General features: G+C 38.7%; 1 protein-coding gene across 6 annotated transcripts in view; it reads left to right on the forward strand.

Annotated features, from left to right (window-relative positions):
- Positions 1 to 17,612, forward strand: part of cacna1c (calcium channel, voltage-dependent, L type, alpha 1C subunit) — a 214,674-nt gene that overhangs the window by 71,735 nt on the left and 125,327 nt on the right. For all 6 annotated transcript variants that reach the window (XM_067581243.1, XM_067581246.1, XM_067581247.1 and 3 more), the window contains exon 3: positions 4,616 to 4,721. In XM_067581243.1, coding sequence (XP_067437344.1) covers positions 4,616 to 4,721 — 106 coding nt within the window. The remainder of the gene's footprint in view (positions 1 to 4,615; positions 4,722 to 17,612) is intronic.

The following is a 17,612-nucleotide window of genomic DNA, read 5'->3' on the forward strand; positions in this document are numbered from 1 at the left end:
GTTTTGAAAAGGTGTCATCGAGTGCATTTATACACGTGCACACACACACACTCGCTCGCGGTCTCCTTACTAACAGCTTATATATTGCATCAGGTCACATGAGGGGTTACACTATTTGTATGCATTTTCAACTCAGTCAGGAAAACAGATATATTTTCTCAATATAACGCAGCAGAATGTTGAGCTTGCTCTCTCAGATAATATCAGTATGTCCCAGGTCTCTTCTTTGGGTTTGTCAAGATGAGAGATTATCTGTGTTATTGTGAAATGCATGTGGTGTTTATATGAGCCAACTGCTGAATGCGGAGTATCTTAGGCAATAACAGCATCCTAGTGTGTATGTGGATGCACTCACAGTCTGACAATTTGTTGTATGCATCTACAGTTATCTTGTTAATATCCTGGATGTATATGTTAAATTCCAAAATGCCTCAGACAGCAGCTCCCTGGTGAATACTGCATCATGTCAGCTGTGTAACCTCCTGCGCTAACTGTTTGCTGATTAAATTCTTTTTTTAATTATTTCTGTTATTTATATCTGTCAGATCCCCCCCAGTTAGCTTTAGGCAAATCCTTACTACTAATATTTTTTTTCTGTCACGCCATTTAAGATGGATAATTTGCTATTGTTATGCTGATGAATGTATATTATTAGGAGGCTTGGTACATGGTTTGATTCTTTAGTCAGGCCTTCTGTATTTCATCCAATGTTGTTTTGCTCTCAAAAGTATAGCCGACAGTAGATTTATTATCATGTTGATGGAAGCAGACCTCAAGGGTTTTTTAAATTATGGGTCAGGAACCCAGAATGAGTCACAGGCCTGTTTTTCTGTGGAACCCGCATGTCTGGAGTGTGTTTTAATGAGCCCCCGCTACAAGGGTGAGTGATTAACTTTGATGCATTTTGGTCCCAGGCTGAGTGAGCTGAATGATCTTGTGGCTGATGATGTTAAAGGGTCAATCCTTAATCCAAACATAAACAAAATACTAGCCCCACCATAAAAAGATAAATACGTTTTTTTTCGTGTTTCTCTGTCTGCAGGGCTATTCCTGAAACAGTAGTTAAGGTTCTTAAATGGATTGGAGTTCTGTTTCTAGTGGGGCCACACACAGCAAAATTGCTAGTGTGATTATAGGTAGTACAAGATCGTTAAAGCTGTAAAGTTCACTTCTTATTTAAACTGAGACTTGGTTATTTATTTGTCCAGACAGTTTGATCACTCAATCTAGAAACCGTACTGGGTAATTTCAAAATATTCTTGGAGACAAGTAAAAAAAATCTTAATAAATCTAACTACAAAGCAAGGACTGTCTGTCTGTCTGTAAGTATGTGTGTCCTTCGCATATCTCGAGAACCATTCATCCGATCTACTTCACACTTGGTGAATGTATTGCTGGGGACCCAAGCAAGTGGTGTGTTGAATTTGGTGCAATTTGGACATGCGACACGTGCAATATTAATAAACTTTGAATAAACAAGTGATCAGTGAGCCGCTCAGCTCTGCAGCAGCGGGGCCTCAGGGCTCTGTGACTGCATGTCTTGAGCACAACCCGAGATCAAAACTGTACAGCGAGTCAAAAAAGTATTTTCACATGGTATGCTTGGACATGCGACACATTTGATGGTAATAAACTTTTAACAAACAAGCGAACAGCGAGCCGCCTACTTCGGTGTCTGAGTGTGGAGTATACAGCGAAAACACGTTTGAACAAGCAATACATATAATATTAATAAACTTTGAACAAACAAGCGAAGAGCGAGCTGCTCAGCTCTGTATGTTGTCCTGGTATGCCGTCTAGGAGTAAGGAAAGAGCGTTGTGTTGAAGTGGTGACCGTCCTCTGGAGTGGAGCATTTCTCTAAATCAGGAAATGAATATGGATCAGTGTGAGTGGATATTATTACTTAGGATAAAATTTGATGATTTGGAAATTGCATAGGGCCTAACTGGAAATGGCTAAATTACATGCATAATAGTCAAATGACAAAGAAATTACTGAAAATATTGAGTGTGAGTGTTCATTAAAACCTCAAGTCCCTGTATGAGTTGTTTCCACCAAAAATGTATTTATGTTTCTGATTTTTTGTACTCCATAATAATAAAATTATAAGCATGAGCACAGCCAGCGATCAGAGCTATACAGCTAGTCAGAAAAGTTTTTCACATGGCGTGCTCTAAAAAGAGAAAAGTAGATAGCGAAAACATAGCTTTTAATCAAGAATGGACAGACTCTTAGGCTACTTCCCACAGGCAGTTCAAAATCAGTATGTCTCATATAAGCACAAATCTTTTAAGCAAACATACTCACTCAAATGATCCAATTGAAGCCACAGATGATCGATCCACTTTATTTTAGGATGCACATTTTATACTTGAAATGAGAAAAAATTCACAATTACAGTACTTAACATACATGAATAGAATAATAATAGAATGTTAGTTTCTGTCATGTTGTTGGTGTATATACTCATTCACACCTGACATCCACAGTATTACTTTTTCTATGTGTTGAAGCAGCACTACCTGAGGCCAAACAATCGGCCCATTCCAAACCGGCACGTTTTGAATGGTAACTACACTAGTAAGAAGTAAATTGCAGATGTGGTTCTCCTCTCACATTGAGGTTATAAAATGGTTGAGTCACTCAACAAATTTATCTGTTATATTAATGACTCAGACTCTTACAGTGCCTATTTATAAATGTAATGATGATAAAAATCTGAAGTCATGACTCAAGAGTTACTAAGAAGTTAATCTTTGTGTACTTTAGCTACCATATAAGGCCTCCTGATGTAAATTTCAAGTATGCAAGTAGGATCAAATTGTTCAAACAAAATAATGATTGTTTTTGTGCAATTGAAAGTAACAATGTTGACAATGTACACTTAGAGCAGACTATTTTCTAGCATAGTGTGGAATGCATTTACCTTACCTTACAAACAGCCATTGGCTCCTGGTCATTTTACTGCACTGTGAAAATTTACAGTCGAAATTTGCTTTAGATACGTAGAGCAGTCCATCGCTGTGAACATCTTGTGATATTTTATTTTTGTCAAAGTTTCATTATAGATGTAGGGTAATGCAGTTAAAAATATGGATTGATTTTTTTTTGTATTCCTCCCTATTTCTCAAAATTTGGTCCTTTTCTCAGCTACTTGTTGCTTGTTGCATGCACACCCATATCCAACGCCCTCTGCACATGCACTCCAGCCAACTAGTAGCAGTCGTGATAGTGGTGCAGCAACACAGACATGATCCCTCACTGGCTTCCCACTCACAAAACCTTGCTCAATTTGATGCCCAGCAAAGCCTTAAAAAGCCTGCATTCATGGTATATAATAACTTATAGTTTGTTCTTTGGATTCAATGTTCTGACATTGCAGCTCATCAATGCAGTGCTGTTTATATTATACCACAAGATCTGGAGTCAAGACAGTTTTGACATGCAGCCAAGAGGGAAGGAATTGTAGGAAAGAAGGAAGGAAAGAAGGAGGGAAGGAAGGAAGGAAGGAAAGAATGAATTAAAGGAGAGAGCAGAGGGAGAGCAAAGAGAGGTGGAGGTGACAGCAGTGGCAGTTAGTAATTGTGTTGATGAAAACCAGACCTCCTCTATCTCTCCTTCACATTCTCTCCTTCCCTCACTCACTCTCTCTCCACTCTCAGTTCGCTCTCTCACTTTGTATCTCTCTTTATCTCTTTCTCTCTCTCTCTCTCTCTCTCTCTCTCTCTATCTCTCTGAGGCCAAAAATAATGAGGTCACTCCCCTCTCAAGGACCGTTCCAAATAAAAACCCACTGTGTCTCTCCTCTCTCTCATTCCATCTCGCTCTCACTCTTTTCTCCGTCCACATCCTGTCTTCCACGCGACAGGCCTGCTCCTCACTGCACCCATATTAGGGCATGCACTGTCTCTCTACCCCCCCACCGCCCCCATGTGCACACAAAGAGACTCCTAAGTGACCCAATATGTCTTATTGTTAACAAAAGGGCAAACTTAACAGCTTTGATCTCTCTCATTGTGTACACTGGGTTGTGCACTCTGCTGTGTGTATATATACCTCTGCTTATGTAAGGGTATATTAGCTTGTTTAAAAATACCTCTTTGTAAAAGATAACATGCCTGATATGAAGAGTCTTTATGTTATGTTGATATTTCAAAAAAGACACTGAATCAGGAAGGGATCTGAGGACAGTCAGACTTGGTCTGAAGTAAACCGGAGGATAATTAGACTCAATCAAAAATGTGGTTGACCCCAACAGATCCAAATCGAGAGAGAACACTGGCCAAAAGCATGATGTGCTGCCAAATAAAGACAAATAAAGAAGTAGCTGTTAGAAAACTGTCTAACAGCTACAGCTATCTGAGATTCTCTTCTTTAGTGATTGATTATAAGGCATCACATGAGCTGATAGTGAGTCTGCTGGGTCCCACACAAATATTAGACCCACAGCAATAGAGCCTACCTGGACCTATATACTCTATCCTTTACTCTATGTCAGGTCTTGGTTATTAGGAACCTATAAAACACTAGGAAGTTGACATGTCTGTACACCGCTGTTTTGTTTTGTGTACTCTTCTCTGTTCTGGTGTGTATCTTCCTTAACCCTCTTCTCAGACCATTTGAGATCATCATCCTGATGACCATTTTTGCTAACTGTGTGGCCTTAGCCGTCTACATCCCCTTCCCTGAGGATGACTCGAATGCCACCAACTCCAATCTGGTGAGTAGTGCACATATTTAAACTGTTTTTTATTTGAATATTGATTTTAGAAGCTGGTTGGTTGTTTTTTTTTTTCCATTTCTTGGTAGGATGTGTGTTTTTGAGCATCTGAGTTTCCTTTGGAGATACGCTATCTTGACTCACATGTTCTTAGTTGAGTGGTTGATTTATGAAATATTTCATCGGCAGATTTTGCTGTTAATTAGCATTACTGAGCAGCGTGTCATTTGCACATTTCCAGCTAATTTCACTGTGTGTGTGTGATTGCTGCCATGTATCTGAGAGGAGTGGGGGATGCTGTGTGATGCTGTGACTGCTTGATGGAGGTGAGAGACAGGGAGGATCAAGTGAAAAGGGTGAAAGACAAAGAAATTAGATGACATAAAGATTGGAGCAAGAAAGATTAGAGAAATTTAGTGGGACCTAAGAAAGGAAAATAAACAGGGTTTTACTTGAATAATACCTGCTTTGAGCATCATTTGCTCCATGATTGTTTGGACACCACAGAGTCATTGATTATTATGATCCACTTAGAATCCTGCAGAAAATGGAGGGTTTGAGTTATTTTGACTCACGACTCTTGAGTTGTATCAAATAAAGCCATGTGAGTTGATTTGATCAAAGGCAAAGAATCATTTTCCCATTGGCAGCAGGAATATTTTGGCTAAGGAGAAAAAAGTTGTTTTGATTGAGGAATTGTGAGCTCTTTTGGGTGGACTTACTTGAGTTGTTTTGATTGAGGATTGATTTTACGGTTGCCAAAATGTCATCTGCTCTAATGTACTAAACGTACTATACAGTAATTTAATATGTTTTAAAGTAAAATAAATACATCTTACAAAACAAAGACATTTTTTTGAGCAACAGATGTTTTGAAGGAGCAGTCCATTTTTCTGACTCTTCTTTGCCAAACCTCTTATCTAATTACCTAAACCTGGCTGCTTTATCAGGGTGTGATAGTGTGTGTAAAGCAGTGTGTTGCTTTGCGGTTCTATAAACCAATACGATTGCGTATCTGTGTGTGTGTGTGTGTGTGTGTGTGATGTATGCCAGTGTATTAGTGTGAGGAGGACACTAATCCCTCTGAGGTCATGTAACATCTGCCACTCTGTCTGTCTTTTTTCCTACTTTCTAAGAATGATATTGTCACCTTTACTAATGCTCCGGCGTGTATGGTGCAGTATAATTATTAGGTAGTGTATGTGCTCACATATGCTTGCTCTCATGTCAACATTTAAAGGATCCATTGTTAGAAACTTTCAAAAGGTCAGGCGTCACATCACCGCACAAAAGGACTATCAAGGACTTTTTTTTTTTGTGGTTTCATCTCTGATCGGAGAAATCACATTTGTTTCCATATTCTTTTACTCTCAATGCACCCTTTAATTTCTCCTTAAATGATACAGTATCAGAGTGTACAGTATATGAGTGAGTCAGTGGAAGAGTAAATAGGACTGAAGGAGGACAGCTGTTTTTATCCTCTCAATCTGTGTCCATCACCCACTCTCTCTGCCTCTCTTCAGCTCTCTGAATACTGTAGGAGGGCATACATACATTAATGTGTTACTGCAATTACAATCCTTTTTCCTGTAACAGAGCCAATCTAAGGCTTTACAGATTGGGTGTCAGTGATCACATTACAGTTAATGATGAAAAATTCAGGCCATTCTTTAACCTATTTAAGCTCTTCATTGGTTTCATATCTTTGAAAAGATTCCACTTGTATTATTCAGCCCTCCAATCATGCCAGAAATATTGAAATTATAAGTAGAGAGCTAATGAATGAACCCGAAAATTAATGGTAAATACAATGTGACTCAGAGAGTCTGAATTTAAAGTGCGCCTTCAGGTAATGAATATTTTGTGAAAATAATTACTTTTCTCATAGAGTATAAGTAAGATAATTCATCGCAATTTTGAAAAACAATGCTTAGTTTCTAATTTGTTTATTTTTTCGTCACTTTTGATTAGCTTTCAGCAACAACTCGAAGACAGGCGGGATAGTCTAGACTAGATAGTAGTAACAAGTCTGTCTCTCAGTGTCTGTCAACACTGTGGGGAGAATTTTAATGCTGCCCGCTTAGCCATTTTGAAATTGTATATGTGTATAGCATGAGGCAATGGCTTGCAGACACGTACGCACTTGCATTGGGAGTTTGGCCTCATAAATGAACCTATTTTCAGGTCTTCTATTCTTGTGTTATTTTGGACCCTACAGTTAATGAAAGTTAGAACATGCACACACACACACACACACACACACACACACACACACACACACACACACACACACAAACACACACAACCAAACCTACTCACCACCACCACAGCTGTGGTCAATTAGTTTTATAACCTTGTGACAGACAGGAAGCAGTGTGCAGATGGATCAGAGGCTTAAGTATATGGTTTAACTTGTATCTGAGTGTGTGTGTGTGTGTGTGTGTGTGTGTGTGTGTGTGTGTGTGTGTTTATTTGTACATTTTTGTGTATGTGTGTGGTATTAACAAGTATACAAGTTAAAACAAGCGGTCTTTTGTAAGGGTAGCAGGGGAAATGTAGCACAACTGTCAGGCTGATTAATAGGCCATTTGCACTGTGTGTGTGGCATCAGCTGGTTTAGCTCAGTTGTTGTCAAGTGTGTGATCTAATGTTGTACGCTGACATTTAATCATTAAGTGCAAAACAAAAAAAATATTTTCCAATGGTTTTAAAAATACCTCATTACTACTTTGTAGCAGCTGTCTCAAGTGGATTACGCTCCACTCAAAAGCCAGTTACTCAATATACTGTGGCAGCTGTCTACTTCTATGTAGACAGCTCTGGTGTCTCTCAGCTTAATGTAAATATTTAAGTATGTTTTCCATTTATATACAGTACTTCCCATCCATGTGAATGAGAAAGTGAGAAACCAGTCCAAAATTTGGACTGGTACTGGACATATATGTATTTCCATTGAAGGAGTCAAACTGAAAACTCACTTTGACAATTGACCTTATTCAGTTAACTCAGTGTATTTCCAAGAAAGAAATTAAACCAAGACTGCTACACTCCATATTACTTCCCATTTGTTGATTTGCCACAGTCTCAATCACACTTCTGACTGTAAGTGCATTCTCATTACATTAACATTTTACTCAGAGCAGATTACACTGACTGTTTTGGTCAAAGACACTAACAATCATGGACATTTGCTGAGTGTGAACCTGCAACCTTCTTCTTACTGATTAACCAGTAGGAATCCCTGCCAATAATGTGACCACCATCCTTTCACTATTATACGAGATTTTAAGTTATTCATTACAGTGTCACCTTTGCCTTTAAGTGCTTAAAAACTGTGAGGTAACCCTCTCATTAAATATAATGTGAGCTTGAACCTCTGGAGGCTTTTGAACTTGTTTTTATTCAGCTCATCCTTAACCCCTTGTTGTAACTTCACATTGTTTTGTCATCCTCCTCCTTGTATTTTTGCCATTTCTTTTCTTTTTGTCCCCTTGTGGTTTTGTTTGCCTGCCCACAAAGTTTTTATTTCTTCCCTTTTTCCAGTTTTTATCATTTTCAAATAAACAAAGTTGTATCTTTTCACAAAGTATCTACATGTACTCAAAACAGCTGCATCAAGGACTCGATGATGCTCTATATAATTACCCCTGAACCTATGTGTGAGTTTTAGAATCAATGGCACCCCCTCATTAGATTTGCACAAGTCTTTCTTATGTAATACCAGAGATCTGTTGTATTGCTTCCAGTACATGACTTCTATTTCTGTCTGCATCCCATAATGTGCCGCTCTGTCTCCTTGACGACATGCCCAATAATAGCAGCGGGAGAGGTTGTCATGGATATGGTATCCGTAGTGATGCTCCTCATCTGTCCTTGGTTACAGAGGAAAGATGGGTAGGAACCAAAGTGTGAGAAAGTCTCTTCTCTCAGGAACGAAATATATGCAACACTTTAGGTAGTTCAGCACAGAAACAACACAGCTAAAAAAAAAGGAAAAATTGAATTTTCATGAAGTATAATATGAAGTGTGAAAAACTTGTGTTCACTCCCTTCTGGCAGCTTTATCTTTTTCTACTCTGTGTCTATTTCTCTGTTTCCTCTCCCCTTGTTTTTCCTCTCAGTCATTTTCTTCCTCCTGCTCTCCCTTCATTCATCCCTCTAATCAGATCAATATGGATGCTTTCAGATTGACAGAATAACATTGTCATAACCAAGCAATTAGCTAATCAATACACCTGATTAGACACTGATTGATCAAGAGAAACACGTCTGACGCCAAACCCCCTAAGCAATAATGAAGCTTAATAGGATTCATAGTGATTGAGGTCTGAGATAATGTTGGTGTGATACTGTGTGTGTGTGTGTGTGTGTGTGTGTGTGTGTGTACATTCAAGTCTGTTTGATTTTCTATATAGTGTGTATACGTTTGAATAGCGTCACCCATGTTTGTGCATCATTTGTGAATGTGTGAACTCATGGTTGTTCACAGTCATTCATTTGTGTGCAACGAGGTGTGTGTACCAGCGGTAGGTGACAGGCAGTTCACTGTTAGACGAATTAGCTTCTGGCTCTGCAGTAGGCATGTGCAGTGAACACCTTTAAGTCAATTAATCACCCTTTAGAAGGTAATGGACCCCATCACAACACGCACACACACACATAGCTCCACCTCTCAACATCTTATCTTTATGTATCTTTCTTGTTATACAAACAACACTGGTAATTTGCTGAAATACTTAAAATGACATATGTTTGTGTTTTCCTGACAAGGGACCTCTGGCTGTGGTTGTGTGAATATGACTGTCCTCTTTCAGTAGCAAAGGCACAAATAGGGTGTTGTTGTTATACCACCACAAAACCTACAAGTGAGGGGACCAGTGTGGCGACTGCTGTTAACATCCCACCTCCTACCAACAGGCTACACTGGTTTATTTTAACCATGTAGTTAATGTTTAACCTTCACTAAGTAGTTTTGTTGCCAAAACATAACCAGACCTTAAACAAAGCTCATATCTTCAACTTCCAACAGCCATACAAGTCATTTTGGCAGACAATGTTTTAAGACATACAGTAATTTGTATTATTGCATTTTTTTGTAATACGCTTTTTTCCACTTTGGTTACCTTGTTGGAAATTATTAAAACATACAAAAATCTACCCATTCTCCCTTAATGAAAAATCCAGATCTATAGTTATGTTCAAATTACAAGCCTTAATTCTCAATTAAGATTTTTTTTTTCAGATCTGATCTCTTTGTGTTGATGGTTAACATTCATGACATGTAGCCTATCTGGCTCTGGTGTGAACACCGTTGAGGTCCTAAACTGCCATGCATGCACAGATTTAAGTGCAATGTAAGGTAACATGCACAATAATAACAACAGTTTTTCTAAAAAAAAAAAAAAAAGGTTTGGTTATGATAAGTTCTTTTCAGTTTGACTTGTTCAGAAGCTTCTCCATAAATGTTCAGCTAATTTGAAACTTCCTCATCTCTCCATTGACCCCCATCGTTGTCGTTGTTTATTTTTACCGTGTTGTGAGGTGCTGACACTAAATGGCGAGGACAGGCAAGAGAAGTGAGACGTAAAAAAACACACACATGAATTTCAGTTGCATACCCACTTAGAGGCAAAAATACGTCATCTATGAATATACAAATATTGTCCATTTCAGAAGTTAAACTGCTAGACACAAGATGTCTCCTACTGTCTCCCTGTATATCCACATTTCATGAACACTTGAGTTGTTGCATATTGTCCCATGATTAGCTTCAAAGCTAGTTGAGATGTCACAAATTCATGATCATACATTAATGCCTTAAACTCAGATTAACTGTAAAGTGGGCACAAAGAAACCTTCAGCAGATAAACTTGAAAACAGCCTTCTGTGTCAAACTCTACACATACATCACTCTCCACTGTGAAGGTCAAACATCTAAGTGAACTAACAATAAGACATTTTTGGGTGGAGGGGGGCTTGAAGACAAATTTGTTTGTCTGCCTGTGTTTCTGGGTGTTTTTTCTTTATCTACATTATTTTACCTCAGAACCGGCCTCTTTGTTTTGCTTTTGATCTGATTTGTCGAATTTCATCCAAAAAAATTAAATAACCTAAAGTTCACTGCCTAATATTGATTCCATTACCCATATATTGCCGCAAACATCGCCTGGAGTCTGTCTGTGCTTGTGTTTCTCTCGTCCTCTCCGCATCATTTCTGCTTTAGAGGATCAAGTTAACATGCCGTTCCTTTGGTGCTGGTTGCTAGGAGTGTCTATTTATAGATGGAGAGGAACGATCAGCATCTATCTGTACGTTCACTTATCTAAACAATGTTGGTCTGTTTTCTTGTGGTGATGGCGGTGTGTGACAGTGTGTGTGTGTGTGTGTGTGTGTGTGTGTGTGTGTGTGTGTGTGTGTGCACTTCTGAATAGACTTGGTGGAATGTAGCTACTCACCGTGCATCTGGAGAAGGGCGTGTGTGTTCGTGTGAAGTGCTTGTGTATGTTGCTGTCTCAATAGTTACAGTGGAATTTGATGCATTTATTAGTATAGTGCACATGCACTGTATACAGTATATTAACAGACAGAGATTAACATCATTCAGTACTTGTCCGGAGCTGAAACTATTGAAAGAAATTGATTCGACTGAAAGAAAACGAATCAGACACTATTTTGAGAATCAATGAATCGGTTAGGTCATTTTTTCAAGGAAAAATGCCATCTATTATCTGGCTCTACCTTCTCCAATGTGAGAGTTTTCTCCTTTTTTTCAGTTTTATATCATTGTAAACTGAGTATCTTTTGGTTTTACACTGTTGGTCGGACAAGTCAAGCAATAAGAAGATGTCACATTGTGCTGAAAGGCGTTTTCCACTATTTTCTGATGTTTTATAGACTAAACGATTCATCGATTCATAATCATCACATCAATTATGAATGTAGCCATTAGTTGCAGCCCTAACCATATCAGGTCCTGTACACATCAGTAGGCCTTCCCACACATATGGGAAACATAAAATCTCTTGCAAGCTTTCTGAAGTACAAGTTCCAACCATGCTATAGCCGGGGGAGTCATTATTTGGAAATTACTGTATAAATGCTGTTCTGTTCCCCTTTTCAGCTCCCACAGGGAAAAAGAAATACCCCAGTTAGAGACATTGGTGCTTTTCAACTTAAAAGTTACCGCTCCAGACTATAGTTTGGTTTGTGCTCTGTTGGTTCCATATTTTGGAGCCATTTTATAATGATTCCTAACTGCTGCAGGGCTCCAGTGTAACTGAAAATGAACCCTAAACATGGGAAAAAATCATAAAATCTACATGGCAAGTTGAATAGTTTCTCTGCTGAACCAGATTATCTCTATAAGCCTCTGTTATTCTTCGTCATTTTGTCATTTGCAACATTTCCTAAAATGGGAATTAGGAATGGCTCCATCAGTGAGGTTTAATTGAATAAATAAGCTTTGAATTAATTAGTACTAGGCAGGTTGTTATTGCTCCATTTGTGCCGTTTGTGTTGGCCAATATGACCAACACAAATGGCTTTTATCTACTGGTGAAAACCAAAAATGCATTTGACAATATTCTGATACATGAGCTAATGGCCAACCACATGGAAGAGATAATGGATCATGGTTGGTATTTTAGAGCAGTGGTTCTCAAACTTTTTCACATCAAGGACCCCTAAACTGACACAAATTAGGCCACAGACCCCCATTTGATAAGATTTTGTACCAGGGTCCCCTATCTGATAAGATTTTTGCTTTTAGATGTTTTATTACTATACAAGGCAAGGCAAGTTTATTTGTATTGCAAATTTCAGCAGCAAGGCAATTTTAAGTGCTTCACATAAAACATTAAAAGCATCGAGACAAAGTGCAAAAGAAACACACCATAAAAGAACATTTAAATACAATTAAAAACAGTCATTAAAGAGCTAAGAGAATAGACAAAACAAAAAACAAGCTAAAATAGAAGAAGACAGGTATAAAATACAAGAATAAAAGTTACAGTGCAGGGCAAGAAATGAACCAAAAACCTCAAGCTTGATTTAATAAAAGGCAGCATCAAACAGAAAAGTCTTCAGCCTTGATTTAAAAGAACTGAGAGTTGCAGTAGACCTGCAGTTTTCTGGGAGTTTGTTCCAGATATGTGGTGCATAACTGAACACTGCTTCTCCATGTTTATTTTTGACCTGTCCCAGATGATCTGAGAGGTCTGGATGGTGCATAACATAGCAGAAGATCAGAAATGTATTTTGGCCATAAACCATTCAATGCTTTATAAACCAACAGTAGTATTTTGAAATCAATTCTTTGACAGGTAGGAGGAAGCCAGTGTAAAGATCTGAGAACTGGACTGATGTGATCCACTTTCTTGGTTTTAGTGAGGACTCAAGCAGCAACATTCTGAATCAGCTGCAGCTGTCTGATCGATTTCTTAGGGAGACCTGTAAAGACACTGTTACACTAGTCAAGTCTGCTTAAGATAAATGCATGGACAAGTTTTTCCAAATCCTGCTGAGACATAAGTCCTTTAATCCTTGATATGTTCTTAAGGTGATAGTTGGCTGACTCTGTAATTGTCCTAATGTGGGTGTTGAAATTCAGGCCTTAGTCCATGACTAGTCCACCAAGATTTCTGGCTTGTTCTGTGGTTTTTAACCGATTGAAGCTGAATGCTGACTTTTAATTGTTCTTCCTTTGCTCCAAAAACAATTACCTCAGTTTTGTCTTTGTTTAATTGAGGAAAATTCTGGCACATTCAATCATCAATTTGTTCAATGCACTTACTCAGTGCTTGTACTGGACCATAGTCCCCTGGTGGTATGGTTATGTAAATTTGTATGTCGTCTGCATAAGTATGGTAACATATTTTGTTGTCCATAATTTGAGCCAATGGGAGAATGTAGATGTTGAATAGAGGAGGCCCTAGAGTGGAGTCTTGGGGAACTCCGCATGTCATTTTTGTCCATTCAGATGTCTAATTACCTAATGACACAAAGTAGTCCCTGTCCTTTAAGTAGGATTCAAACCAATTTAGTACTGTACCAGAAAGTCCCAGTCTTCCAGTTGGTCTAGCAATATTTTGTGGTTGATGATGGATGAAATTATAGTGAATACCCTCAAGGACTTGGGGGTAAGTGTACAATAAAGTTGAACTATTGTATTTGCTGAAGTGATCATGTCAGCCTGTATTGTTATTTATTTGTACTTGTTTCACATTTTGTAGTTTTCTTTCACCCCTTTTCACTCAAAACATTATAAGCGTAAAAAATACTCTGATTGAAACTGAATGTTTTGTTGCTCACTATTTTTTCTCTCACTATTTGGAAGTATTTCATCGGTATGGCTGTTAACCAGAAACAATATGGTTAAAGGGTAACATTCTGTTAGCATTCCGCTTTGGTGATATGACTGTTGATTTATTTTTTTTAAATTGAAAATACATAATATGCAAGAATTTGTGTATTTACCCTCTTGTCCTCTCTCTGAGTCTTTCTCTTCTCTCCTTTGCTCTTCTCCTCCACCTCTAATAAAAGATAAGACTAAATGATGGCAGCTGTGGCACCACATTCATTACAACACTATTTCCTCTTCCCTCTCTCCTCCTCCCTTGCTTTTTAATAGTCCCATTCTGGTGATAAAGAAAGGGCGATTTCCACACAAACCCTCTGACCTCTCCCTCTTTCTGTCTCTCCTTTTCACACCCCTCTTCTCCATATTTGTGCCTTAAAAAAATCTGTTTCTTCTTTGTTTAAGAGAGGAAAGTAAACATATATGTACCTATAATTTGTGAGTGCCTTTGCGTGTGTGTCTGCCAGTATTTATAAAATCAATATTTTTAGGGTTTTGTGAGAACGCTGTCCCAGGCATGTATCCCATGATGCCATGGCCGCTCTCTGGAAATCGTCCCATCTTACGCCCCCAGTTTACTCCAAACCTGCATACCAGACCACAGTGATCTCTGAGCTATGTTTGTATATTTGTATGTGTGTGTATTTGTGTACATTCCTGTGTGGGAGGAAATACTGTATATAGGTTCTGTGGATGTGCTATATGTGCATTGGGATTTGCGTGATGCTGCATTGGTATTTGGCAATGCACTAATTTGGCAAGCAATTCATGTTAAATCAGGTTAAATGAGCCTGAAACTAAAATAAAGTTTTCCTAATGCTGAGGAAAGAATTATAAAAATTATGTAACTGTCTGCAAGAGGCTAGCAATGCTGAGGTGATTTTTTTTTTTTTTTTTTAAACGTTTGTATGAAGCTCCAGATGTGCCAGTGGTAAAGGAGAAAGAGACATAGAGGCTGTGAGGGAGAGAAAGAAGAGAAAGAGATAGAACAGGATATTTTTACTGAGCTAAAAGTGTCCACCTCTGCCTCACATCGACCCACATTACAGCTCCCACAGAGCACACAGAGAGAAAGAGGGAGTAATGTCTCTGTCCATCACTGAAACTCAAAGTTCTCAGTACAGACTTACCACAGGGAGCAATGTCAGTCTTAATGTCCCCATTTCATTTAGAAACATTCTTGTCAAAGTTTGCTATTATGGCAAATGCAGTTGACTTAAGCTTAATGGCTTTGTTCAAGGCAGACTTTCCCCCCCCAGCCAGTAAGCTATCTCACATTGGGCAGAGCTAAAAAAAAAAAAAAAAAAAAACCTCAGGAGGGAACAGAGTGAACAGAGACAAGCAGAGACTGTGCATATGTCATGACATGACATACATGTTCAGATGTCAGATTATCAAAGATATACTGATGAGGTGAAGTAATAGTCAATGAATCAGCATAAAATCAAATAATGTATGGGTGAACAGGTGGTGGAACATTTTCAGATTCAAGTGCAGAGGTCAGTGTTAAGTTTGAAATTTAATCTCTATTTTAAATTTAGTAAACCCCCGTGGAGAAATGTGAATTTAGCCTCAGCACTCAGTTTTAGTCAAGGACAATGACAGGAGTAAAAGACCATCGCTGACAAGTAAGGCAGCCACTACATGCCTTTGTACTTTAGCTCTGTACTTCAGATTGTATGCTCCCGTGATATGATGTGTTAGATTGCTGTACGGCACAAAAGAGGTAATAGCAGTAGCTGTACCTCCATCTTCACCCCTCTTTTAGCGCAGATATAGCTGCAGCTCTTACAGAATACTAAACTTTAGTGGAGTTAAGCAAAAGCAAAACCTTAAACAATATCCATTACATGAATTGCTTTAGTCTGTTTAGTCAAAACATTCAGGGAAATTGTTCCCTCACTATTATATTCTATTATTTCCTATTCCATTCTGTTGTAGCTATTATGTCTTCTTATATGCTCTGTCAGTCATTACACATCTGTGCTCTTTTGTATGAGACCATCACATGCATCACACTCCATTCAGGTTTGTTTAGACGCAGGTGTTTTATGTGTAGTTCACTCTCCTAAGTATGACTTGACTCTTTGCATGTCTGTTTGGATACAAAGGAAACAAGGAGAAAAGTATTATAAGCTTACTCTTCTTTGCTTGTTATACCCAGATACAGAGATGTGCTGAATTTTTATCTATACTATATCCTATGTCTATGTCAGTTCAACCTACTAACTTTATACTATAAAACTGGGAGATTTACAGTATATTTAGGATCATCACATCACTGGCATCCCCAGGATACACACACAACCAATTGTGCATACATACAAACATCAGAGTCATGGCAACAAAGGTAATGGAAGTGCATAGTAGATCTTTGGGCAAATTAAGGGTGGCTAACAGGTGTAATGTGTACTCTGCGTGTGCATGTGTGTGTGTGTTTTTGTGTAGACTAATATTTGACCAGCCATAAAAGCCTGGAGTGATCTCCGGAGGAGTAAAGCAAACTGCACACCCTCAGCTAAAAGGCCCCCCATCAGTCAATCTATGTGCTGAGCTTAATGCAAAATCTGATCACTTTAGTAATAGAAACTAAAAACTATCCGGAGGCTACAGTAAAAGAAGCAGACTTGTCATTAACAGACCTTTTCCAGTTCCAGCGATCTACAGTATAAATTTGTCTATACTGTGACCTTTGAACTGATGGTCTTGTTCCTGCTTGTGGAAGCATTCTAGACGCTCTGAGAGTAAAATATCTGAAATCCCTTCCAGTTCGCTCGCTCACTGAATTAGTAGGTGATGCTATGATGCAGTGTGCATTGGTTCTGTTAGGGAGAACTAGCAGTCATGTCGGTGAGGTATTCACTGACATTTAGCCATCTGGTCTGGGATCTGGCAGCCACACACACACACACTCTGGCTCTCTGTGCCTCCCTGTCACACACATACACATTCAAGGTGATTGTTCACACACACACATATACACACTGGGTTGAAACTCTGGCTGTTGATAAGGTGTGTCATTATGATGCAGAGCTCTGTAGTGTGTGTGTGTGTGTGTGTGTGTTTGTGCTAGTGTGGTTTGCCTGTTTTGCCTGCATCATCAAAGGGCTGGGTTCCCATAGAAACAGATGTTTCCGTTTTCTTCCTTGGTGGCAACATGTGACAGACTGTTCCTGTGTGTGTGTGTGTGTGTGTGTGTGTGTGCGTGTGTGCGTGTGTGTGTGTGCATGTGAGATATACCCTGGAAGTATAACATAGGGAAGTGACACATGCTTTTTAATTAAATACAGTAATGAGGTGAATCCAGGTAAAGGCCCTTATCCTTTATTGATCTCCCTCATTAATCTATACCAAGCACAAAGGAGGAGATCTAGATAAAGAGAAGCACATAAAGGATTTTAAAGCTTTTAGATAATTAAGATGTGAATTGTTTAAGGGGGCTACAGCACAATATCAAGAAGATATTTCTAAAAATTTTGTACATTCATCATTTAGGTCCACTTGACATGCAGACAGCAGCTCCAGTGTTTATTTAT

The sequence above is a fragment of the Thunnus thynnus genome, chromosome 23 (assembly GCF_963924715.1).
Source record: "Thunnus thynnus chromosome 23, fThuThy2.1, whole genome shotgun sequence".
Classification (NCBI taxonomy): Eukaryota; Metazoa; Chordata; class Actinopteri; order Scombriformes; family Scombridae; genus Thunnus; species Thunnus thynnus.